Genomic DNA, 25,075 nt, shown 5'->3' on the forward strand with positions numbered 1-25,075 from the left:
ACAGCAAAAGGAAGACCTTTCTCTCTGTCTCTCTCTCTCACTGTCCACTCTGCCTGTCAAAAAATAAAAAAATTAAAAAAAAAACTCTAGTACTATTACCATAAGAAATAAAAGTAATTCTTATTGAATACCTAATAAATGTTCATATTTCCCTAATTATATCATAATTTTCTATGCTTTGTTCCTATCAGGATCTCAATAATGTCTTCCAAATAATCAAAATGTTTCTTAAGTCTCTTTTAATCTGTAGTTCCCTCCCCACACTCTTTTTTCTTATAATTTATCTTCCTGTGTTGTCATATATAGCGCATATTTTCTTCTGTTCCCTGTGTTGACTGTAGATTTGTAATTGGTAGGTCTCGAGGTCTGACCAGCTGATTCTGTCTGATCTACTGTCAAGAGGACTTCATAGGTGGGATTGTGTGCTTCTGTCAGGAGACACCTCTGTACTTTGAAGCCACAAAAGTATATCCCAGTTCTCCAGGCCCTCCTCTAGGCACTGCAGACACAACAGTGAACAGGATAGAACTGTCATCTTGGGTCAGAATCAAAGCCCGACGCTTCCTTTTCTTTCCAGGAGTCTGCAGTCATCTGCCCTTGTCTTTGTCATTACCTCCATCTCATCACCCCCTGCTTTCTCAGCACCCACAGACGTGCAGTGCTTGAAGTTACACTCCAGGGCACAGCGCTCCACCCATTCCGGGTGGGTGTCCACCCGCTCGGCAATCCTGTATCCTTTCCTGGAAACCACGTGTCGCACAAATCCCGATGTCTCACAAATGAGAAATAACCTCAGTTCCTAACAACCTCAATTCCTAATATCCAGAAAAAGCCACAATACTATCAACAGTTCATAGCTACTGAAGGCTTACTGTGTAGTAAGCAGTGTTCTGAGTATTTTACATCCACCAACCAGGTAATAATTATAACCCTAAAACAGGCAAAACACTTAGACTGGTACCAAGCATAGAGTAAGTACTCAATAAACATTATTATCTTATGTTTTTAAACTCAGTACCTGCCATCCCACTCAATTGTCTTAGTTCTTAGAATTGCCATTGCACACAGTCCATGTAGTCCACCCACCTCGGATCACTTGGGATTTCCTCTCCCTGCGCCTTCCTTTCTCATGTCCCTCCCTCTGTACATGCTGCTGCCTTTGTTCCCATTATTCTCCCACTTCTCACCAGCCTGGTGATTTCCTGTTCACTGTGAAGACTCATCAAATACGCTTTCTCCTAAGGATTTCCCTGACCGGGCCCCACCTGCAAGCATATTCATATACCTCATTTGCCCCTTGCCATCTCTATGTACACAGTATTTTCTCTTTTGGCATAACTTCCTCCAGGGTAAAAAATAAATAAATAAATAAAGGAACTCATTTTTACTGTGTGCCTATGGTTATTTTGTTTAATTCCCACACAGCTTACTGAGGTGGTTGGTAGTTTCCTTATTTTGGAGCTGAGAAACCCAAGGATGGAAACTATTAAATAACTCCTACAGAGACCACAGCCAGTGACAATCAGAACTGAGATGCATTTACAGGTCTGCTTCACCCTAAATTAGCCTGTGTTCTTTCAGGTACACCCTCTTCAGCTGCACCCACTCCACCTTCCTAAGTGTGAGCCGCATTTCAGAAGTTGATGTTTGTTTTGATGGGTGCTCTGTTCGTTATGCTGGCATGATTTTGCTTTGAACTCAATTTCAGCGTGGTGGGTGCTCAGTGGATGTTCTTTCTCTTTGTCATGCAAGCTTGCTTTTGTTGGATCAATTTCAAGACTTACCCAAATTTATGGGCACATGTTGCTCTACCACCCTACTTTCCTGAAATGTAGCTTTCCTGTCTGAATATATCTATAACCAAAAATCATCTCTCTTTTATTCTATTTATTTATTTATTTATTTATTTATTTGAAAGGCAGAGTGACAGAATGAGAGAGTGAGATTTTCCTTCTGCTGCTTCACTCCCTAAATTGCTGCAACAGCTCAGGCTAGGCCAGGCTGAAGCTAGGAGACTAGAGCTCCATCTGGGCCTCCCACATGGGTGGCAGGGACCCAAGTACGAGGGCCATATTCCACTGCTTTCTCAGATACATTAACAGGGAGCTGAATCAGGATCAGAGCAGCCAGGACTGGAACTGGTGCTGATATGGGATGCCAGGGTGGCAGGCAGTGGCTTAACCCACTGTGCCACAATACCACCCCCTCTAACCAGGCAAAACCATTTTTATAAAGCTAATAGCCATTTATTTTTAATATTTTTAAAATATCAGCTATATATGTATCATATGATGTCTGTGCTTTTTATTTTCTGACTATTGGTTGCATCCCCTAAAGTTAAAATTGTCTGGTCCATTACTTGTAGATAAGATTTTCAAGTAATATCACTAGTAATTTAAAATCATTTTACTTGGCACTCACATTGTAGCATAGCGGGTAAAGCCAACTCCTGTGATACCAGCATCCCATATTGGTACCAGTTTGTGTCCTGCTGCTCCACTTCTAATCTAGCTCCCTGCTAATGGCCTGGGAGGGCAACAGAGGATGGCCCAAGTGCTTAGGCCCCTGCACCCATGTGGGTGACCCAGAAGCTCCTGGCTCCTGGCTCCAGATCCACGCAGCTCCAGTCATTGTGTCATTGCAGCCATTTCGAAAGTGCACATTCAGATGGAAGATACCTCTCTCTCTCTAACTCTGCCTTTCAAATAAATATTAAAAAAAAAAAAAAAAGATATATCATAATCCAAAGCATCACCTGAGGGGAAACTAGTAGCATACAGTAAAAGCAGGCAACTGCAAATGAGGATAGAATGAAGAAAAAAAAAATAATGTACCAAGTCAGAATAACGTAAAATAAAGTTGCTTAGGGTAAGGAAATTACTGATAGCCCTCCCTCTCACTTATTCCCACCTCTAACACTTAGGCAAACCCTGGTAATTCTACCTTTTAACTTATGTCAGATCTGCCCATTTCTCTCCATTGCCTCCTGCTTTGTGCCTAGTTTAAAACATCTTCACCTTACACCTGGAAAACTATAACAGCAACCTTAAATGGTCTCTCTGAATCTACTTCCCCCACACCTCATCACACTTGCCTTAGCAGCCTTCGTGCGGCACTTGTATAAGCTCTTTAAACCATAAATCACATCCTGTCATTTCTTTGCTGGAGTAGATAATCAACATTTTAAATAGTGCCTGGCCAATGCAGACATGATACATGAATATGAACTTTTTGCATCAAAATTTTCAAAGTAATACATTTTAGTCGCCCAGAGTTGGCAAGATTACAATTCCTCAGCCCACATTCAGACTTCACGTATTACAAATATTGCATGAGAGAATGATGATGAAAAATGTTTTCTCCTACAGAACATGCCTTACAGAAGCCAAACTGTCCTTAACTGATTAGATGCCCATTTGGCTGGAACAGAAAGAGCAAAAGCATCTAAATTCAAGTCACAGAGGTAGTGTCCTTGGAGTCTTGGAAATGCAGTTCTCACAGAACTGAATTTAACCATGTTGGTGTGCCATAATTCTAATAGTCATACCCCTGAAAATAGGATTCAAGAATGCCAGTTGACAAATGATCTGTTAAAAGTTGCAAATCTTGCATAGAGAAAGAATAGAAAAGTGAATTGGATCCTGGTATATTGATGTGTGCCTAAGTATAGTTGTGCCATATTCATTAGTGGTTTAGTCTGGGTCAACCCATCTGAATCAGTACCAAGACATCTGTGCTCCGAAAAATGTATTTTTGTTGGAGATCAGGTCAATGAAAACAACAGGATTCCTGTGTAGGAGGAAACACATGCATGTATGTAGTACTAATGTGTCATTGCCAAATAACATATTTTCATATATACATATTTGGTTTTAACTTATCATTGCCTAAGGAAATAGATGTACCCGTCTTTTAATAGATATTTATCACTAAATGTTTGCCAAACTTAAAGGTAGACGGCCCTGAGTTAGGCCATCTAATTAGCTGGCTTTCTGAATTCCCATCTGTCTTCAATTGTGCAACTCAATAAAACAAAAAAAATATGTGCATAGGCCTACAATTAAAATTTTAAAATGGCTCAAACTCCTCCTCTCACATAATCCTTCTTTCATTGGTTCCTCCAACCTATTCAGCCATCCCCCTTATGTTTTTCTTATCATTGTGCTACCTTCACTTATTTCTCTTTGACTGTGGGCTCTTTAAGCATGATAACAACTGAATAACTGTCGCAGATGCTGCAAGTGTGCGCCTGGATTCTTTAGTGTGCTTAGTTTAGAAGAGCCTTTAGGTATTAATCATGGCTTCCGATTTAAACCCAGCCTCTGAGGATACTCTTCAAGGTAAGAAATCTGTCCAGAGGGCTTTCAAGCCCTCATCTCGCAATGGATTGTTTTTACCATGCCACCTTTACAACAAGCTGGCTTCCAACCCATACATATGCTGTGCCCTTGAAAATACTCAAGGGCTTACTCACCATGTTTTAGGTGTTTTTTTAGAAATAGTGATATCATTAAAATCCCCATACCAACTGACTGGGACTAAGGGTACATTTTGACTCCGGAATAGGGATTTTTTTTTTTTTTTTTTTTTAGCAAAATTGATAAAGTCATTATCGCTGTTTTAGTGAACTGGTTACAGTTCAGCTTTCATGTGACTGATTTTTACCAAAATTACAGTTGCTCTGGGAGCCAATTCTCTTTGATAAATATTTTTAGATATGTTTAATCTAAGAATGTTAGATTATTCATGATTATTCATTTGTGTACCTCTTAAAGACTAACGTTTTTCATGATTTAGACAGTGTCATCTAATGTATCCTTTTAATTAAGGTTTTCCTCCAATCTTTATTTCAGCTCCAGCATGCTGCTCTGCTCGTTACAATTTAGCAATTTTGGCCTTTTTTGGTTTCTTCGTTCTCTATGCATTACGTGTGAATTTGAGTGTCGCATTAGTGGACATGGTAGATTCAAATACAACTCTGGCAGATAATAGAACTTCCAAGGAGTGTGCAGAGCATTCTGCTCCCGTAAAGGTCCCTCATAGCCAAACGGTAGGTGGTATTTTTTAACCTTAAAATACTTACAGGTCTTAAAATCCTAGTTGGTCTTTCTTCATCCTACAAAAGCCGCAAACACTGCTTTATGTGTACTTCCAATCAGTTTCTTTTTATGTTGTTCAACTGGTTGAACAAAAACTTACAACTAGAACTACTGCTGCTGTGCTAGAATACAGCATGGTTGGTTCCAACAGCAGTTCTTCAATTTTCTCACTAGTTTACCATCCTTGAAGAGGATTTGTGAAACCTTGTTTGGCATTATCAGAAAATTGGATTGTTTGAAATGTTGCTAAATAGTTTCAGTAGGACTTGTAAGAGCTGTGTCACACATAGAGTTACTATTACAGGAGAGTGTAGGTGATCTCAGCTAAAGGATGAAAAATAAGAATTGGTCAATCTCTAAGGAAATTCTTTTCCAAAATCTATACAGATCCAACTTAAGCTTAAGTCATTTAGCTTCCCTTGTGTTATTGTGGAGCTGATAAAGTGTGTGTTCATCGTTTGAATTGAGTTTTATACACTTGAAATATATACTCTGCTTGTCATACAAGGAGACACAACAGGGAGAAAAGACTAGTGAGTGTGCTTTTGTCCATTTCCTGTGCTCCCAGAGGAGCCAGATGGCACTTTGGTGAGTCTCCTCTGTGGTATACAAACATGAGTATTTAATTAGCAGAGAGGATGGCTCCCCAAACAAGCATCCATACAAAATAATGACAACAAAAATTTATATTTGACTTTAATAATGTTGCTGAGTGACATGTTTGGGTGTACATCATCTGCTTTCTCCACTTCAACTTGTGACCTGCAGGGACAGTACTGGTCATTCAGGAAGTCTGGAATTCCACATATAAGCTGCAGATTGGTCTCCTACACAGGGATAATTATAGGTTTGCCTTGTATTGTCCCCTTTGTTAAGTGTATTTGTTGACCTAGCAACTTATCTTGATCTGCCTTTATGGGCAGTGGAAAAAAAATCCCAACACAGTGGCTCAATTGTACAGCTACATGCATTAAAGATGTCAGATATTCACATCCGTCACTAAGTCATCATTAGTTCTTTACTACTGCTGCTGTTAATTGAAAAACAGGAAGTTTATAGCTTGTTTTAAATTCTTACTCTTGTATTATTTCATGTGCATGTTCAATTACTTGGTCTGAAAAGGGGAGATATTAACTACCTATATTTGTGCATTCTGACATCCAACATTACGTGAACACTTACTGTGTATCGGGACTTTTTTTATGTATTTAATCTTCCCAGGTCACACATCCAGTAACTAATAGAGCTGGGCTCAAACCCATGCCTGACTCCAAAGGTTGGCTCAAGCGCTACAGTATCTTGTTTAACAGGTTTCTGGATTAGGCTTACGGCTGTTTCTTGCGGCTTCTTGGTTGGAGTTAATACAAAGCCTCCACAGCTCATCCTAGAGTCTAGTTCATAAAATTTCAAGCCCTTTCAAAAATTTATGACTTTCAGTTCTTTTCCATCCACTTGTAGAAGCAACTTGTCTGTATTTTGATGACCTACCCACCCCCTAGAAAGATGGCATAGTCCAATACTGTTGTTCAGAATTTCATTTATAGGTACTTGCATGCCAGAAGGAGACAGAAGCTATTTAGTGAAGGTCTTAAAGGATTGTTTTTTGCCTCCTATTTTTATAGGGTAAAAAGTACCAGTGGGATGCAGAAACTCAAGGCTGGATCCTCGGGTCCTTTTTTTATGGCTACATTGTCACACAGATTCCCGGGGGCTACCTGGCCAGCAGAGTCGGAGGGAAACTGCTGCTAGGACTGGGAGTCCTTGGCACCGCTGTCTTCACCCTGTTCACGCCCCTTGCCGCAGATTTAGGAGTTGGAGCTCTCATTGTGCTCAGAGCACTGGAAGGACTGGGAGAGGTAATTTTTTAAAATACATGTATAAATATTTTAATTGACATATAGTGGTTGTACATATGTTTGGGGTACAGTGTGGTATTTCAGTAAAATGTGTATACAATGTGTAATGATCAGACCAGGGTAATTGACATATTCATTACTTACCATTTCTTTATGTTGGAGATAATTTTTTTCTCCTTTTCTTTCTAAGTGAATTTTGAAATAAATGAAAAGAAATACACCTGTTAGACTTGGTGGGCATCTCAGAAAAGAACTGAGAGCCAATTTTTTTCTCTTATTTTACTTCTTACCCTGTGTCACTTTATTTTCTTCTTCTTCTTTTTTTTTTTTTTTTTTTTAATTTTCTTCTTAAAGATATCATTCTTTGGGCCAGCGCTGCGGCTCACTAGGCTAATCCTCCGCCTGCAGCACCGGCACCCCGGGTTCTAGTCCCAGTCAGGGCACTGGATTCTGTCCCGGTTGCTCCTCTTCCAGTCCAGCTCTCTGCTGTGGCCCGGGAGGGCAGTGGAGGATGGCCCAAGTGCTTGGGCGCCTGCACCCGTGTGGGAGACCAGGAGGAAGCACCTGGCTCCTGGCTTCGGATCGGTGCAGTGTGCCAGCCATAGCAGCCATTTGGAGGGTGAACCAATAGAAGGAAGACCTTTCTCTCTCTCTCTCTCTCTCTCTCTCACTGTCTAACTCTGCCTGTCAAAAACAAACAAACAAAAATATATAATTCTTTGTTATGAACCAAAGCATAACAACAGATGATGTTATGGCACCTACCAGGAGGAAGCACCTGGCTCCTGGCTTCGGATCAGTGCAGCGTGCTGGCCACAACGCACCGGCCGTAGCGGCCACTTGGGGGGTGAACCAATGGAAAAGGAAGACCTTTCTCTCTCTCTCACTAACTCTGCCTGTCAAAAAAATAAAAATAAAAAATAATAAAATAAAATAGAGAACCAGTTAACTAGAAAAGAACCTGGGTAGTAGATGAGGTCTCCAGGGAAAGCACCTGAGAATTGGAAACTTGGGGCTGGCACCATGACCTAGCTGGTTAAGCTGAGGCCTGCAATACCCACATCCCACGGGGGCACTGCTTCAAGTCCCAGCTGCTCCACTTCTAATCGAGCTCCCTGCAAATGGTCTGGGATAAGCAGCAGAAGATGGCCCAAGTGTTTGGGCCCCTGCACCCACATGGGAGATCTGGAAAGCTCCTAGCTCCTGGGTTCAGCCTGGTGCAGCCCGGCTATTGTGGCCATCTGGGGAGTGAACCAAAGGATGAAAGATTCTCTGTCTCTCTGTCACTGTCTCTTTTCTCTCCCTCTCTCTGTGTAACTCTGACTTCCAAATAAATTAAAAAGTCTTTTTTAAACATCAGAAACTTTACTCAAAGACTAGAGAAAACATCTTCCAGGGGGAAATGCCTTAGATCAAACTGTAAGAGATAAGAAAATAAACAATTACAAAAATGGTTAAGATTTGCTATCCTAACCTCTTGTACTTTTGCCAAGATTGTCTCTGCTCTATCATTGATGCCCAGATCTAAAACACATTTTACAAAATAGACCCTTAAATTGCTCTTTTTCACTTTTTAAAATTTATTTATTTTTATTTATATGAAAGCAAAGAGACACAAAGGGAGAGGTAGAGAGGGACAGAGACAGAGAGAAAGAGAGAGAGAATCTCCCATCCACCGCTGATTCACTGCCCACATATCCGTAACCTGCCAAAGCTGGCCAAGCAAAAGCCAAGAGCTGGGAATGCTGTCTGGGTCTTCCTTTGTGCGTGACAGGGACTCAGCCACTTGAGCCATCACCACTACCTCCCAGCGTGCACATTAGCTGGAAGCTAGAATCAGGACTGGAGCCAGGACGCGAACCCAGGCGCTCTCATATGGCATGCAGGTATCTCACGTGCTGTCTGAACCACTACACCAAATACGGGCCCCCTGTTTCACTTTTAAATGTGTTGTTATTTGTGGAGCTGCTTCTGTATCATTTGTACTTTTATTTTTTCTAGTGTTCTAACTTACAAACAAAATTATGATCTTATAGAACTACCGCAATTTAGTTCTATGTTTTTAGAATTATTCCTGCTATTCTTAGAATTATCTTTTTTCTCCTCCTAAGGTGTTATCATTAAATTTTTTTTAATTTTTTAATCTTTGTTTACTTTTTCACTTCTTGTTTGCATTTCGTCATGTGTACTTCCCTTTTTAAATAATGATCTCTTTTCCTTTTAATTCTGAACTTCTCCCTGTGAAATCCTGGCATATTTTAATTTGTTCTCCTTGAGTCTTTAACTCAAGCAGGATGGTGGCCTCATTGTTTGGTATATAGCGTGAAGGTGTGTCCTACTATGTTGGAGAGAATACTAGACTGCAGTCAGAAAACCAGAGGTTAGACAATAATAGCTCCACTCTATCTAAGAGCGAAACTGTGGTGAGTCCTAGCCTCTGGAGGTCAGTTCTAAAATACATGACCCATCCTCAGTCACAGGATGGCTGTAACACTCAGGTGTGATGAGGTTAGCTGGACTACATTAGAAATTGCCAAGTGCTATTTGAATTTCAAGTTTTATCATTCATCTGAATATTCTTATTTAATGCTTATCAGTAGAGCTCTATTAAATAAACTCTTCATGTTACAAAATAAAGATCCCCCCCCCCATTACCAGGTTTCTCTTCTCCTTATCTAAGTAAAGTGTACTTAATTGTAGTATATTTTCTCTGATCAAGGTATTGAATCTCCTTGCTGAACATTTTACCCTCCTGTTTATGCCACCAATTTAACATTATAGTGCACCTCTTATATTACCACTGCCATTTCAAGGGACCATTTTATTTCTAAGTAGAATCTCAGTTGTATTTATCCTTAGGTTCTCTCATTTTTGTCCATTCTTCGATCTGTATCACATTGCCTTATCCAGAGAACTGAGCCTAGATCCATATCTTTCATCCCTACCAACTGAATCACCACAAATATACCTTGTCCCTGGGGTTTTGTACTCTGCAGGCATTTCTAAACAGTGTCTCAAGTTTTATTTTATAAAGATTGCATCCTATGGCTGCTCCATGATACAGATTCTAGATATTGCAACATAGCCTAAATCCTCTTTGCCTTCCCTTCTCTTTTTCCTCCTTCTTTTCCTCCTCCTTCTCCTCTTCCTCCTCCCCCATCTCTGCTTCCTCTTCCTCTTCTTTTTTTGAGAGAATCAGAAAAATAATTTTTTTTATTTGACAGATAGAATTTTTTAGACAGTGAGAGAGAGAGACAGAGAGAAAGGTTTCCCTCCATTGGTTCACTCCCCAAATGGCCACCATGGCTGGCGCTGTGCCAATCTGAAGCCAGGAACCAGGTGCTTCCTCCTGGTCTCCCATGCGGGTGCAGGGCCCAAGCACTTGGGCCATCCCCCACTGACCTCCCAGGCCACAACAGAGAGCTGGACTGGAAGAGGAGCAACCAGGACCAGAACCTGGCGCCCATATGGAATGCCAGCGCCACAGGCAGAGGATTAACCAAGTGAGCCACGGTGCCAGCCCCAAAATATAAATTATTAAGCACTAGTCAGGCCCGAGGCTGAGCACTTTATCCACAGCTCGCTCTGGGCCTCAAGCACTCACTAAGAGCAGGACCTTGGAGCACGGAGGTGGCTCACATCACAACCTCTGGGCAACAAAGCAGTTGTTGCTATCAGATACTCTCAGTTGTAATTCTATAAACCCACGTGTATATGAATGAGGGCCAAGAGAAAAGATGCAAATACGAAAACAGAGTGTTTGAGGGGGCTGGTGTTGTGGCACAGTAGGTTTGTCATCACCCATAGGCGCTAGCATCCCTTACTGGAGCACTGGTGGGAGCCCCAGCTGCTCTGCTTCAGATCCAGCTCCCTATGGTGCACCTGGGAAAGCAACAGAAGATGGCCAAGTGCCTGGACCCCTGCCACCCAAGTGGGAGACCCAGATACAGTTTCTCGCTCCTGGCATTGTCTCTGGCTATTTTGACCATTTGGTGAGTGAATCGGTAGATGGAAGATCTCTTAGTCTCTCTCCCTCATTCTTTCTCTGTCACTCTGCCTATCAAATAAATAAACCCTTTTAAAAACAAATAATAATAATAGTAATAGCACTAGCTTCCATTTATGTTTATAACTATTATGCATAGGTAGTTTTATCTCTGTTTTACAGATAAAGAAACCAGAGTTCAAGGAGTTGAACAGTCTTTCAGAGGTTACACAGTTTGTAAGGGGTCAGGGAGAGCTGTCACTTCCCTGCCTTGAATCTACCAAGTCTAATATCTTATTCTCATGTGGAATATCCTCATCTGCCAAATCTCTGCAAGCTCCCCACACCCATACTCCATGACTCTCCACATCAACAGTGGACATGGACTAGGCAGGTTATCTCCAGCAAACACTGTAATTGAATCCATACCTTTTTTTGTAAGACCATTTTTCCCATAGAATCAATTTGAATTTTCTTAAAATATCCCAAAGTAGTAGTTAAGTATTTTTAAAAGTTATAAATTGGTAACATTTCCCATTCATACAGGCCATCAATAAAACTGAATAAAATTAACCTTGAGAATGATCCCTTTATATCATTACTAGTGTCAGTACATTCTTATTTTTTAAATAAAATATTTATTTATTTATTTATTTATTTTGAAAGGCAGAGTGACAGAGAGAGAGAAGGAGATAGAGAGAAAGAAAGAGTAAGAGAGAAATCTTCCATCTATTAATTTACTCCCCAAATGACTGTAACAGCCAGGACTGCCCCAGCACAAAATCAGGAGCCAGGAACTCCATGGTCTGCCATATGGCTGGCAGGGCCTAAACACTTGGACCATCTTCCACTGCTTTCCCAGGCACGTTAGCAGGGAGCTGGATTAGGAGCAGCACAGCTCAGCCTCAACTGATGCTCCAGATGCAGGATACTACTGCTACAAGCAGCAGTCTAACCTGCTATGCCAGCTGACATTCTTTAGATTTATTGTAACCCTTGCCTTACAGTGCTCCAACTAGTTCCCGAGCCTATGAATCCTTGTTTTGAAGGTACTTCATTCTATGGTATTTTCACTTAATATCGCAAAGACATCCCACTCAATGGTACCTAATTCTGATATGATTCATTTTTTAATCATTTATTTAACTTTTTCATAAATATTTTATCTGTGTCATAAATAAGTATTTCATTTTTTTATGTCATTGGAAAGCAGGAGACACAGAGATAGAGGTCTTCCATCCACTGGTTCACTCCCTAAATGCCCACAACACTGGAGGCTGGACCAAGCCAAAGCCAGGAGTACAAAACCAGTTTCCTACATGTGTGGCAGGGACTCAGTATTTGAACCATCATCCACTGCCTCCCAGGCACATTAGCAGGAAACTGGATGGAAAGTGGAGGTAGAGGTGGGACTCTATCCCAGGCACTTCCATATGGGATACAGGTGTCCCAAGTGGCAGCTTAACCCACTCCACCCACTGGTGCGATTCTTATTCAGAAAATTATTTCACAACAAAATATTTGATTTGAAACATTAACAAAACTGCCTTGCATTTTACCAGAAATATCCTTTCCCCATTCAGGGTGTTACGTTTCCAGCTATGCATGCCATGTGGTCTTCTTGGGCTCCCCCTCTTGAAAGAAGCAAGCTTCTAAGCATTTCATATGCAGGTGAGATAGCTATTCTTACTAAACATCACTATAATTTAATTGCATATACATCTACCTTGGGGGGAAAAGTGCCTGCTTGTCACAATCATGCAATGTTGTATGTATCTTTTGGGAAAAAAATGACACTTGAATAGGGTACTTTAATTAATAATTAAAAATTTATTAATTTTTCTTTTCTATATAACAACATATAGTAATGTATCTTGACTAATGTCATATTCTCCATCATCCATATTTTATTTTAAAATATGTTACCATTTCAGATGTTGGTATAGAGAATATCCTTTAATTGTGTTTTTTTCTTATTAATTGTACTTATTTATTTGTAATGCAGAAAGAGAGAGCAGAGCTAGCAATAGTGCCCCCATCCATTGATTCACTCTCCAAATGCTTCCAGTGGCCAGGATAGGGCTGAGGCTAAAGCCAGAAGCTGGAAACTCAATCCAGTTCTCCCATGTGGTTGGAAGAGACCCAATGGCTTGAGTCATCACCACTGCCTCCCTGGGTCTGCACTGACAGGAAGCTGTAGTCAGGTATCAAATCAAGGCTTTGTAATATGGAATGTGGCATTTTTCTTTTAAGATTTATTTATTTATTTGAAAAAGCAGAGATATGGAGAGAGAGAGAGAGAGAGAGAGAGAGAGAGAGAGAGAGAGAGAGAGAAAGTATCTTCCATTCACTGGTTCACTTCCCAAATAGCCATGGCCAGGACTGGACCAGGTGGAAGCCATGAGCCAGGAGCTTCATCCAGGTCTCCCAAATGGGTGACAAAGTGTCGTTACTTAGACCATCTTCCTCTGCTTTCCCAGGCACAACAGCAGGGAGCTGGACTGGAAGTAAAGCAGCCAAGACTTGAGCCAGAACCCATATTAGATGCTGGCATCCAGGTGGTAGCTTAACCTGCTATACCACAACACCAGCCCCAGGGGATATGGCGTCTTAACTACTAGGCTAACTGCCCACTCCTAATTGTGATTTCTAATTTGATTGTGTAGTGACCATCATGACTCTCAGCCACTTTCTTCATATGTCATTTTTTATGCATTTATCATCATTTTGACCCACAGGTGAGATAACATGAGCTTTATGTATCTAAATTATAATTTTGCTAGATTACATAGATCTTCTAGCCTCTCTTCCACTCACTGAATGAAAATTTTTCACCTTGAAACCAGCATTGCTGCACAGTAGCTTAAGTCGCCACCTGAGACATCACCATCCCATGTGAGCACTGGTTTAAGTGCCAGCTGCTCTGCTTCAGATCCAGCTCCCTGATAATGCTCCTGGGAAAGCAGCAGAAGATGACCCAAGTACTTGGGTCCCCACCACCCACAGACAAGCCCCGATGGAGTTACTGGCTCTGGGCTTCAGCCTGGCCCAGGCCTGGCTGTTGCAGCCTTTTGGAGAGTGAACCAATGTATGAAAGATATCTCTCTCCACCCACTCCCTCTCCCTCATAATTCTGCTTCTCAAGTAAATAAATAAACCTAAAAACAAGAACAGAAGAAGAAAAATTTTCAACTTGACTGATTTCAAATACAGTGATTGAGAAATGCCTCTCTGTGGTGACTTTTAAGTTAAAGTCTGCAGGTTAAGAACAAGCCAGCCATGCAAAGAACAGAGAAGTACACTCCAGCCAATCAGAACAGCATGTACAAGAGCTCTCAGGCAGGAAATAAAGCATTCAAAAAAATGAAACACCACAGTGGGTGGCTAGAACATAATGCATAAAGAGGACAGTGGCATAAAGAGAGGTTAGAGAAATAGACAAGAGCCAGATCACTCCAGGCCTTACAAGCTACAAGAAGGAATATAGATTTTACCCCCATATCCAATGGGGAGCCATAAGAGCTTTTTAATCAAGAGATATGATTTAGTTTATATTTTGAAAAGATCATTCTTACAGCTTTATGAAGGTTGACATGAGAAAGCTGATGATAAATTCACAGACAGGTACTACTTACAGTTCCTCTTTACCTAGGGAATAAAGTCTAGACTCCTTGAACTGGAGGTCAAGATTTTTTTGGCCTTCACCCCTGAATTGTGTCTAGCTTAATCCCTCGTACCTAGAGCCTGGCATGGAGTACATGCTCGCTGGTTCACTCCCCAGTTGACCACAACGGCCGGAGCTGCGCCAATTCGAAGCCAGGAGCTTCTTCCAGGTCTCCCACGTGAGTGCAGGGGCCCAAGGACTTGGGCCATCTTCCACTGCTTTCCCAGGCCATAGCAGAGAGCTGGATGCGAAGTAGAGCAGCCGGGGCTGTGCCCATATGGAATGCCGGCACTGCAGGTGGCGCTTTACCCACTGCACCACAGTGCCAGCCCCTATTCCTTTCCTTTACCCAAGTGAAGGTCCCAGACCCCCTGTGTGCTTCCCTTCCTCCTTTCCTTTGCTAATCCAGTTACACTGCCTTTAAATCTTCTTTCTCTGTTGCTGTGGGACCACACCCTACCTATCACTTCAGTCCGGTTGCTGCTGCTTCTGTCTTCCTGACCTCAGGGAATCGGAAGTGATATCTCCCATACAGTACTAAACGAGGCAAGAAGTAAAGTCTGATTTCATCATATAGCTTCCACAGCGCTTACTAAGTTGTCTTGCAGTTGACGTTTGAAATATGTTTGTCATTTATTTGTCTGAAACATTTGTTTGCAATATGTAGGGAAATTACTAAAAATCTAATTTTTATTTCACCAAGTACACTACAGTACGCCGTACTTATCAACCTTACAGACCATCTTTGAATCTGGATTTCTAACACATGTAGGCTTTATTTTGTGATATTTTAATGAGCCTTCTATTGGCCAGCACCACGGCGCACTTGGCTAATCCTCCACCTGCGGCGCCGGCACCCCAGGTTCTAGTCCCAGTTGGGGCGCCGGATTCTGTCCCGGTTGCTCCTCTTCCAGTCCAGCTCTCTGCTGTGGCCCAGGAGTGCAGTGGAGGATGGCCCAAGTGCTTGGGCCCTGCACCCGCATGGGAGACCAGGAGGAAGCACCTGGCTCTTGGCTTCGGATCGGCGCAGCGCCAGCCATGGCAGCCATTTCGGGGGTGAACCAACGGAAGGAAGACTTTTTTCTCTGTCTCTCTGTCTAACTCTGCCTGTCAAAAAAAAAAAAAGAGCCTTCTATTGAGTTATTACACCTAATTCTTCAATAGCTACATGGTTTTAACTGGTGTAAATACCTATTAATGTATATGATTTATATTATATACCATGAGTTTTCTAGTAAGTGGCCTGTTAAGAGAATGAATTGTTTATGTTTACATGCAACTGTTTCACTTCCCTTGTATTTTAGGAATCCCTTCTTTTCTTCATCATCTGTTATTCTTCTTTAAGCAGTAGACTGTTCTTTCCTTGTTCATGGCTCCCAAGAGCTTATAAAGCCCTTTGTGTTGTTCCAGGAGCACAGCTTGGGACAGTAATTTCTCTTCCTCTTTCTGGAATAATTTGCTACTATATGAATTGGACTTATGTCTTCTACTTTTTTGGTAAGTTTGAAAAGTGAAATTATAATGTTACAAATCCATAGTGTAATATGTATTTTATGTATAAACTATATATAATATATATAGTACAGTACAGTATGCTCATCTAATGATTAGTTAAAAATAATATACAATATACACTCTAACTCACTGAAGGAAATAATCTTCTAAACCACAAAGTTCTAAAACACTTACCAATAACCTGTTTTTCAAGTTCATGCACTTAAAAAGATCTCACTGAGTTATGATTGGATTTTAGTTTTAAAATATTTCTCAGTAGAAACAGTTGTTGAGTCCTGGACTCAAATGGGCATGCTTGCTGTCAAAAATTGTGATGCTGGGTATTATGAAAATGTGTATTTTGAAAATATTTCTTCTCAAGTAGGATGCTCTTACCCAGTGATGTAATCTTTTTTTTATTTAGTCCCATAACATTTCATTTCTTATCTCAAATTCATTAACAGGATTATTTAAATTTTTAATAAATTAGATTTTCATGTACTTTTTTTTTTTTTTTTTTTTTTGGACAGGTAGAGTTAGACAGTGAAAGAGAGACAGAGAGAAAGGTCTTCCTTCCATTGATTCACCCCCCAAATGACTGCCACGGCCGGCGCACTGTGCTGATCCAAAGCCAGGAGCCAGGTGCCACCTCCTGGTCTCCCATGTGGGTGCAGGGCCCAAGGACTTGGGCCATCCTCCACTGCCCTCCCGGGCCACAGCAGAGAGCTGGACTGGAAGAGGAGCAACCAGGCTAGAAGCCGGCCCCTTTCTTTCTTTCTTTCTTTTTTTTTTTTTTTTACTTATTTGACAGGTAGAGTTAGACAGTGAGAGCGAAAGAAAGGTCTTCTTTCCGTTGGTTCACCCCTCAAATGGCTGCTACCGTGCTGCGCCAATCCGAAGCCAGGAGCCAGGTGCTTCCTCCTGGTCTCTCATGTGGGTGCAGGCACCCAATCACCTGGGCCATCCTCCATTGCCTTCCCAGGCCACAGCAGAGAGCTGGACTGGAAGAGAAACAACCGGGACTAGAACCCGGTGCCCATATGAGATGCCAGCACTGCAGGCAGAGGATTAACCAAGTGAGGCACGGCACTGGCCCCTACCCCTTTCATGTACATATTTAACAAAGGAAATATCTACAGTCAAAACAAAAAAAAAGATGAACAAACAAAAGCAGACATATGGCCATATGTGAATTGTAAAAATTTATTTTCTTTTTTTTAAAAGATGTATTTATTTTACTTGAAAGTCAGAGTTACACAAAGAGAAAGAGAGAGAGAGAGAGAGAGGTCTTCCATAGCCTGGTTCACTCCCCAGTTGGCCGCTATGCTAATGCTGCACCTATCCCAAGCCAGGAGCTTCTTCCAGGTCTCCCACGTGGATGCAGGGGCCATCTTATACTGCTTTCCCAGGCCATAGCAGAGAGCTGGATCGGAAATGGAGCAGCCAGGACTCTAACTGGTGCCCATATGGCATGCTGGCACTGCAGGCAGCAGCTTTACCTGCTATGCCACAGCACCGGCCCCAATAAAAATTTATTTTCAAAAAGATTTGTCTGGTAAACCCTGATAGGCTAAATCATATGGTTAAAGTTGTTTTCTTCAAAATGTGTAAACAGAAAAATAGTATAGCAATTATATATACTTGAAAATGAATCTCAGCTGAAACCAATTTTACATTAAGTTTATAATTACATAATTTTTAAGACATAAAAATTGTTGGTACATTCTGATTTTTCTTAACTATAATTTTTCTATTTTAAGGTATAGTTGGAATTTTTTGGTTTATTTTATGGATTTGGATAGTTACTGATACGCCAGAAACTCACAAGACAATCTCCAATTATGAAAAGGAATACATTCTTTCATCATTAAAAAATCAGGTATGGACTTGGAAACATTTCAGAAATAAGTACAGAACCTTTCTGTCCTCAGAAATAAGATACCAGTTTTCATAAATAGATATTTCTGTTGTGTGTGCACTAGGCAAAGTGGCCAGATGAGGCAAATATATGAAGTATTGTCAGAAGGATTCCAGTCCTTTCCATATTAAAACTATGAAAAATAGGAGCAGGTGTTTGGTCAAGCATTAAGATGCCTGTGTTCCATATCAGAGTACCTGAGCTTGATCCCTGCCTTGGGCTCCTGATTCCAGCTTCCTGCTAATGTAGACCCTGGAAGGCAGCAGTGACAGCTCCAATGACTGGGTTCCTGCTACCCACATGGAAGACCTGGATTGAATTCCCAGCTTCTGGCATGCAGACATTTGGAGAGTAACCAGCAGATGAAAAATAGCTCTCTTACTCACTTTCTTTGTGTGTATGTATGTGTGTGTGTACACATGCCTTTTGAGGTAATTTTAAACCTTCCAGAATAATGGTTATATACATGTTTGTTCATCTACAGTAGGTCATCTTTAGAAAAATGTTTACATCTTATTGAAACTAGATTTGTGTCACTTAATCAGGCACAAAAGCAAATCAGAAATCAAAGTCAACCGTAATTCAATACATAAGTTCTCAAGTCATAGAAACAAAATACTTGCCTTTGGGGAGGAATCAAAAAACATAATACAGTAGGAAAATTTTAAAATATATATCCTATTTTTAGCATTCTTTTTGACATCAAAGTCACTTTATTAGTATAAGAATGTTAAATATTTCATGTAATGGCTTTTTTGCCCATTAAGTTATGATGCTTGATACTTTAATTTTTTTGTTTGTTTTTAAAAATGTATTTATTAGCCGGCGCCGTGGCTCAATAGGCTAATCCTCCACCTTGCGGCGCCGGCACACCGGGTTCTAGTCCCGGTTGGGGCGCCGGATTCTGTCCCGGTTGCCCCTCTTCCAGGCCAGCTCTCTGCTATGGCCAGGGAGTGCAGTGGAGGATGGCCCAGGTGCTTGGGCCCTGCACCCCATGGGAGACCAGGAAAAGCACCTGGCTCCTGGCTCCTGCCAGGATCAGCGCGGTGCGCCGGCTGCAGCGGCGGCCATTGGAGGGTGAACCAACGGCAAAGGAAGACCTTTCTCTCTCTGTCTCTCTCTCTCACTGTCCACTCTGCCTGTCAAAAAAAAAAAAAAAAAAAAAAAAAAAAAAAAAAATGTATTTATTGTCCGGCACCATGGCTCACTAGGCTAATCCTCCGCCTGTGGCACCAGCAGCCCGGGTTCTAGTCCCGGTTGGGGCGCCGGATTCTGTCCTGGTTGCTCCTCTTCCAGTCTCTGCTGTGGCCCGGGAGTGCAGTGGAGGATAGCCCAGGTCCTTGGGCCCTGCACCCCATGGGAGACCAGGAGTAAGCACTTGGCTTCTGGCTTTGGATCAGAGCAGCGTGCTGGCTGCAACACGCCGGCCGTAGCCACCACTTGGGGGGTGAACCAATGGAAAAAGGAAGACCTTTCTCTCTCTTTCTCTCTCTCTCTCTCTCTCTTACTGTCTAACTCTACCTGTCAAAAAAATTAATTAATTAAAAAATTTTTAAAAATTTATTTATTTATTTGAAAGGCAGAGTTACAGAGAGAGGGAGAGAGAAGAGACAGAGAGAAAGAGAGCTTCCACCCACTGATTCACTCCTCCAAAGGGCCCACAATGGCCAGGCTGATGCCAGGAGCCAAGAGCTACATTCAGGTCTCCCATGTGGGTGGCAGGGGTCCAAGGACTTGGGGCCATCTTCTGCTGCTTTCCCAAGTGCATAAGCAGGGACCTGGAGCAGAAGTGGAGCAGGCGGAACTCTAACCAGTGCCCAAATGGGGTGCTAGCACAGCAGGCGACAGCTTAACCCACTGCGGTGTAGTGTCAGTCCCTAAATTTTTATATGTGATATAACCAGACAGTAATTAGAACTTTAACATTTCTTCTAGAGTGTTTAAATCTTGCTACAAGTGTCTCTACAAGCTGCTAAACCTTAAGAAAAAATGGCATCTCTTGGTTTTTACTAAAGATTGACAAATTAGAAGAATTCAGCAATATAACGAATAGTGAAGAAAGTTAGCTTTGAGAGTTTGGTGTTCTCTATTGATGCTAATCAAATGAACAACCCACTTTTTCCCTTTAAGGAACAGATTTTTTTGTCATTATTTTTATGAACTTAACAAAACTTTTTCATTTAGATTCTTTTACATTCATAGGGAATTTATATTATCTTGTAATTCCATTTTCTATGAATTTTTTTTTTTAACTTGAGAGTCACAGAGAGCATTAGGAGAGAGAAAGAGAGAACCAGACATATAGACAGAGGCTGCTCCCATCCACTGGTTAATTCCCCAAATGCCTGGATGGCAGTGGTATAGCCAGGATGAAGATAAGAGCTGGGAACTCAATGCAGGTCTCCCCTCTGGATAGCAGGAACCCAGTCAATGAAGCGATCACCTGCTGCCTCCCAGAATCTGCATTAGCAGAAAGCTGGAATTAGAAGCCAGAGCTACAACTCAAACCCAGGTACTCCAGTATGGGTCTCAGGCATGTTAACCGCTAGCCCAAATGTCCACCATACCCTACTGGACACTGCAGTTATAGGACATTTCCCTCAACATAGAAAGTGTTATTGTACACTACTACCTTAAACCCTTCAAGGATTATTTTTAATATCTGCTAGATATTTGGAGAGTTTCTCTAAGTAACATTTTAAAGTGCATTTTCAATCTGAATGTTTTTATAAATGAAGATTTCCCCCCTTCCCACCCTGTCCCAAAATATAACTTGTCATGTGAAAATACTGTAAGTGGATCTCACCATTCTTATTGAGAGAGAAAAGAACTGTTGTTTTATACCTACATTGTGAACACCAAGCTGTATTGTGTGCATTTCTTGTTCTTGTTTCCAAACCATTAACTCTGTGGGCCTCGTATTCACGTGATAAGCAGCTATGAAGAACCTGGCCTGTGTCAGGGTTATGTGTTTGACATTCAAATGATCTTGGTAGTTTCTGTGAAACATCAGGCTGTCAGAAATTCAATTGGTATTTATAGATTGTGAAAATAGGCTAGTATTACTGAAATTTTTTCAACATTACTTTGTTTATACAAACAAAATTATGCTAATGGACCTTGCTTTCTTCAGCTTTCTTCACAGAAGTCAGTGCCATGGCTACCGATATTAAAATCACTGCCACTCTGGGCTATTGTAGTTGCACATTTTTCTTACAACTGGACTTTTTATACTTTATTGACATTATTGCCTACCTATATGAAGGAGATCCTAAGGTTCAATGTTCAAGAGGTAAGAAATAATAATCATCTGCTTCTTATGTAAAGTACATATTCTAAAACCACACACAGAATTTGTTTTCATCTATTTGAAATTCAGTTATTTTGTGGCTTCCATTCACAGACTTCTCTTTTTGGCCTCCATAGTTGCTTCTTTTTTTGACTTTTTTTTTAACATTTTTAATTAGTTTTTAACAGAGTCAATGTGATTTGTAGCTACAACTCTAAGAACATAAGCATAGTCCTTTCCTCTCTCCCTCCCTCCCTCCTTCATTCCTCTCCTCCCCAACCTCTTTCCTTCTCCCTTTCATTTTTTTATGTTTAGTTTTTGAGCTTTTTTTTTTTTTTTTTTTTGGACAGGCAGAGTGGATAGTGTGAGAGAGAGAGAGAGACAGAGAGACAGAGAGAAAGGTCTTCCTTTGCCGTTGGTTCACCCTCCAATGGCTGCCGTGGCCGGCGCGCTGCGGCCGGCGCATCGCGCTGATCCAATGGCAGGAGCCAGGTGCTTCTCCTGGTCTCCCATGGGGTGCAGGGCCCAAGCACTTGGGCCATCCTCCACTGCACTCCCGGGCCACAGCAGAGAGCTGGCCTGGAAGAGGAGCAACCGGGACAGAATCCGGCACCCCGACCGGGACTAGAACCCGGTGTGCCGGCGCCGCAAGGCGGAGGATTAGCCTAGTGAGCCACGGCGCCGGCCTGAGCTAATATATTTTAAAAATTACATTACAGTAAAAAGGCTTAAATATTTCACCAAACACAAAGTTTAACAAGTAAAAAGCAAAAACACCCTAGTTTAGTGGGAACATGGACAATGGCTATGAACAATAATTGAATGGGAAAATGACCATTTAACCCATATACAGTAATTCTAAAGTAATCACAGGTCATTAAAACTGTAGTAGTATAAGATTCTTAACATTGCCTTGACAAAGTTGTTAAAATTTTATAAAACTATATTCACAGCAGTAATGATACACACAGACATTTCTTTTTTTCTTTTTTCTCTTTTTTGTTTGTTTTCTAAATTTTAGGTTCCATGTACACAGGAGAACATGTGGTATTTGTCTTTCTGGGTCTGGCTTATTTCACTCAACATGATGTCCTCTGGTTGCATCCTTTTTGCTGCGAATTGTAGAATTTCATTCTTTTTATAGCTGAATAATATTCCATTGTGTATATATATTTTTTTCCATTCATCTGATGATGGACAATTTTGGCTATCGTGAACAGTGCTGCTATAAGCGTGGTGGTACAGGAATCTCTTTGATACATTGTGTTCAAGTCTTTTGGGTATATAATTAGTAGTGGGATTGCTATATCATATAGTTACCTCTTCTTTTCTCAGTGTATATTAACTGTTGATTCAAACCATCTTTAGCCTGTTATCCCCTTTAACCATAAAGGTTGTACTAGTCCCTCTTAGTATGCCAGCATATCAGATGACTCATGCTGGCAGGTGAGCAGGGAGCCTGGGAGAGACAAGATCCCTGGGCAAACCTGCTGTACGTCATTTGTCAGGCATTGGAAGATACACAGTTGTAGAGCTGTGAAACGGCCTTACCTGAAACTACCTTCTTAATTTATCGCATGTAATTAGTTCCTGTTATCTCTGTAGTGGTAGTTTTAAAGTAAATCTTATCTTAAAGAGATTCACAGAAAGCCTAGAGTGACACACTTTGTAACGAAAGTTTGGTGATGTCTTTGCCTTCAAAATGAAGGACAGATCAAAGACTTAATTGTGAAAGTTAATGATATCAAACTCTTAGACGAAAATCTTCATGATTTTGGATTAAGAAACCATTGCTTAAATATGACACCAAAAGCACAAGTGAACAAAACGGGTTGAAAAAAAGATAAATTGAACCTCACTAAGGTTAAAACTCTTAGGCATCACAGAACAGTATCAGCAATTGAAAAGACAGCCCATGAAATTGGAAAAAAACATGTATAAGTCATATATCTGATAAGTCTGGTATCCAGAATATATGAAGAATTCTTACAACTCAATAATTTAAAAACAAACAGTTATTAAAAGGGACAAAGCACTTGAATAGGCATTTCTCAAAAGATGCCCAAATGGGCAGTAAGCACATAGAGAGATACTCAATGTCATTATGGAAATGTAAATCAAATGAATACCACTTCAAGGGTGCTAAGATGGCTATAACTGAAAACAAAACAAAACAAAACAAAACAGCTCCCCCCTCCCACATTCACAGACTCACACAGAAAATAGCAGGTGTTGGTGAGGCAATGGAAGACTTGGAAACCTCATACATTGGTCCAGGGAATGTAAGAGGGTTCCGCTGCTGTGGAGAAGTTTGGCTGTTCTCAGAGTGTTAACATGGAGTTACCGTATGACTTACCAGTTCTGTGCCTAGGTCCATGGCCAAGAGAAATGAAAACATATATTCACACAGAAAGGTACACATGAATGCTCATAAGCAGCATTGTTTGTAGTAGACAAAAAATGGAAACAACCCAAAGGTCTGTCAGCTGATGAATGGACTGACACAGGTAGTGTTTTCAGAGTGGACTATTATTCAGCCATAAAGCAGAACCTGTCTCCAAACGTAAAGAAGCAGCATAGATGATGAGTAGAAAGAGTAACTTAAGGGAGCAGGTCTTTAGCCTAGAGGTTAAGAAGCTCACATCCTACATCCAAATGCTTGGGTTGGTTTCCTGCCTCCAGCTTCCTACCAGTGCGGACTCTAGGAGGCAGGAACAGCAGCAGTGGCTCAAGAATTTGAGTTCTTACCACCTATGTGGGACACCTGGATTGAGTTCCCCACTTCCCAGTTTGGCCCCAGCCAAGGACCATTTGCAGGAATTTGGAGACTGAACCAGTGGATAGAAGCACACGCTCTCTCTCTCTGTCTCTGTCTCCCCCCACCCCCAACCCCGCCTCTCTCTCCTTCTGTCCCCCTCAAATCAATAACCATTTTAGAAAAAGAATAGCATAGAATCTGTGGGCTTTTCTTTTAATTTTTATTTGTTTTTATTTGATAGGCCAACAGAGAAAGACTGAGACATAAAGACCATCCATCTGCTGGTTTGCTCTCCAAGTGTCAGCCCAAAGCCAGGAGCCTGGAACTCAATCTGGGTCTCCCACGTGGACGGCAGGGACACTGAGCCTCACCTGCTGTCTCCCAGCATGTAATGGCAAGAAACTGAATGGGAATTAGAGTAGTCAGGATATGCATTAGCAGGACCTGGAATCAAGAGTCAGATCCAGGTGCTCCCATATGGGATGCAGGTGTTCCCAGTGACATCTTAATCACTGCAACACACTTTAAAATTGTAAAGCTCTTTATTCTTTGTTATAAGCTGCTTTGTCATATAAATTTGTTTTATTAGTTATCCTCAGTTTCCTCTTCCTAGGTTTTCCCAGTTCTAACCTCCATATTTCTTACAAATTAGTGACAGTTGGGATGATATCTGTTCCCTTATTTGGGATATTAATGTAATAGAATCTTTTTTTTTAAATAAGGAGAGACATGTCCGTGAACAGCTTAACTGTTCTTGAGTACGCCCAGGGGTGGGTGAGAGGAAAGAACACTGAGAGACATCATCCCAGTCGTCCACTAGTGAATGGAGAATGCAAGGGGGGATGGTGTTTGCCTGGCAGCACTGAGGACCGCTTGAGGTTCATGCTCCTTAGTCTAAAGTAAATAGGCACACATGTTTGTGTTATTTCTGGACACATTCAATTGCCCAAGTGCAAGTACATGATAGAAAAAGAGTTTGGTTTAACCAGATGAAGTAGGAAAGGACCCATGG

General features: G+C 41.3%; 1 protein-coding gene across 5 annotated transcripts in view; it reads left to right on the forward strand.

The window, feature by feature from the left end:
- Nucleotides 1-25,075, forward strand: part of SLC17A5 (solute carrier family 17 member 5) — a 58,819-nt gene that overhangs the window by 8,004 nt on the left and 25,740 nt on the right. For 2 of the 5 annotated variants that reach the window (XM_051854159.2, NM_001171293.1), the window contains exons 2-7: nucleotides 4,854-5,050; nucleotides 6,722-6,955; nucleotides 12,524-12,611; nucleotides 16,015-16,101; nucleotides 17,859-17,977; nucleotides 21,150-21,308. In XM_051854159.2, coding sequence (XP_051710119.1) covers nucleotides 4,854-5,050; nucleotides 6,722-6,955; nucleotides 12,524-12,611; nucleotides 16,015-16,101; nucleotides 17,859-17,977; nucleotides 21,150-21,308 — 884 coding nt within the window. Of the gene's footprint in view, nucleotides 1-1,425; nucleotides 1,546-4,209; nucleotides 4,341-4,853; nucleotides 5,051-6,721; nucleotides 6,956-12,523; nucleotides 12,612-16,014; nucleotides 16,102-17,858; nucleotides 17,978-21,149; nucleotides 21,309-25,075 lie in introns of those variants that run through there. The other 3 variants (XM_070073278.1, XM_017344781.3, XM_051854157.2) reach the window with 3 other exon arrangements.

The sequence above is a fragment of the Oryctolagus cuniculus genome, chromosome 5 (assembly GCF_964237555.1).
Source record: "Oryctolagus cuniculus chromosome 5, mOryCun1.1, whole genome shotgun sequence".
NCBI lineage: Eukaryota > Metazoa > Chordata > Mammalia > Lagomorpha > Leporidae > Oryctolagus > Oryctolagus cuniculus.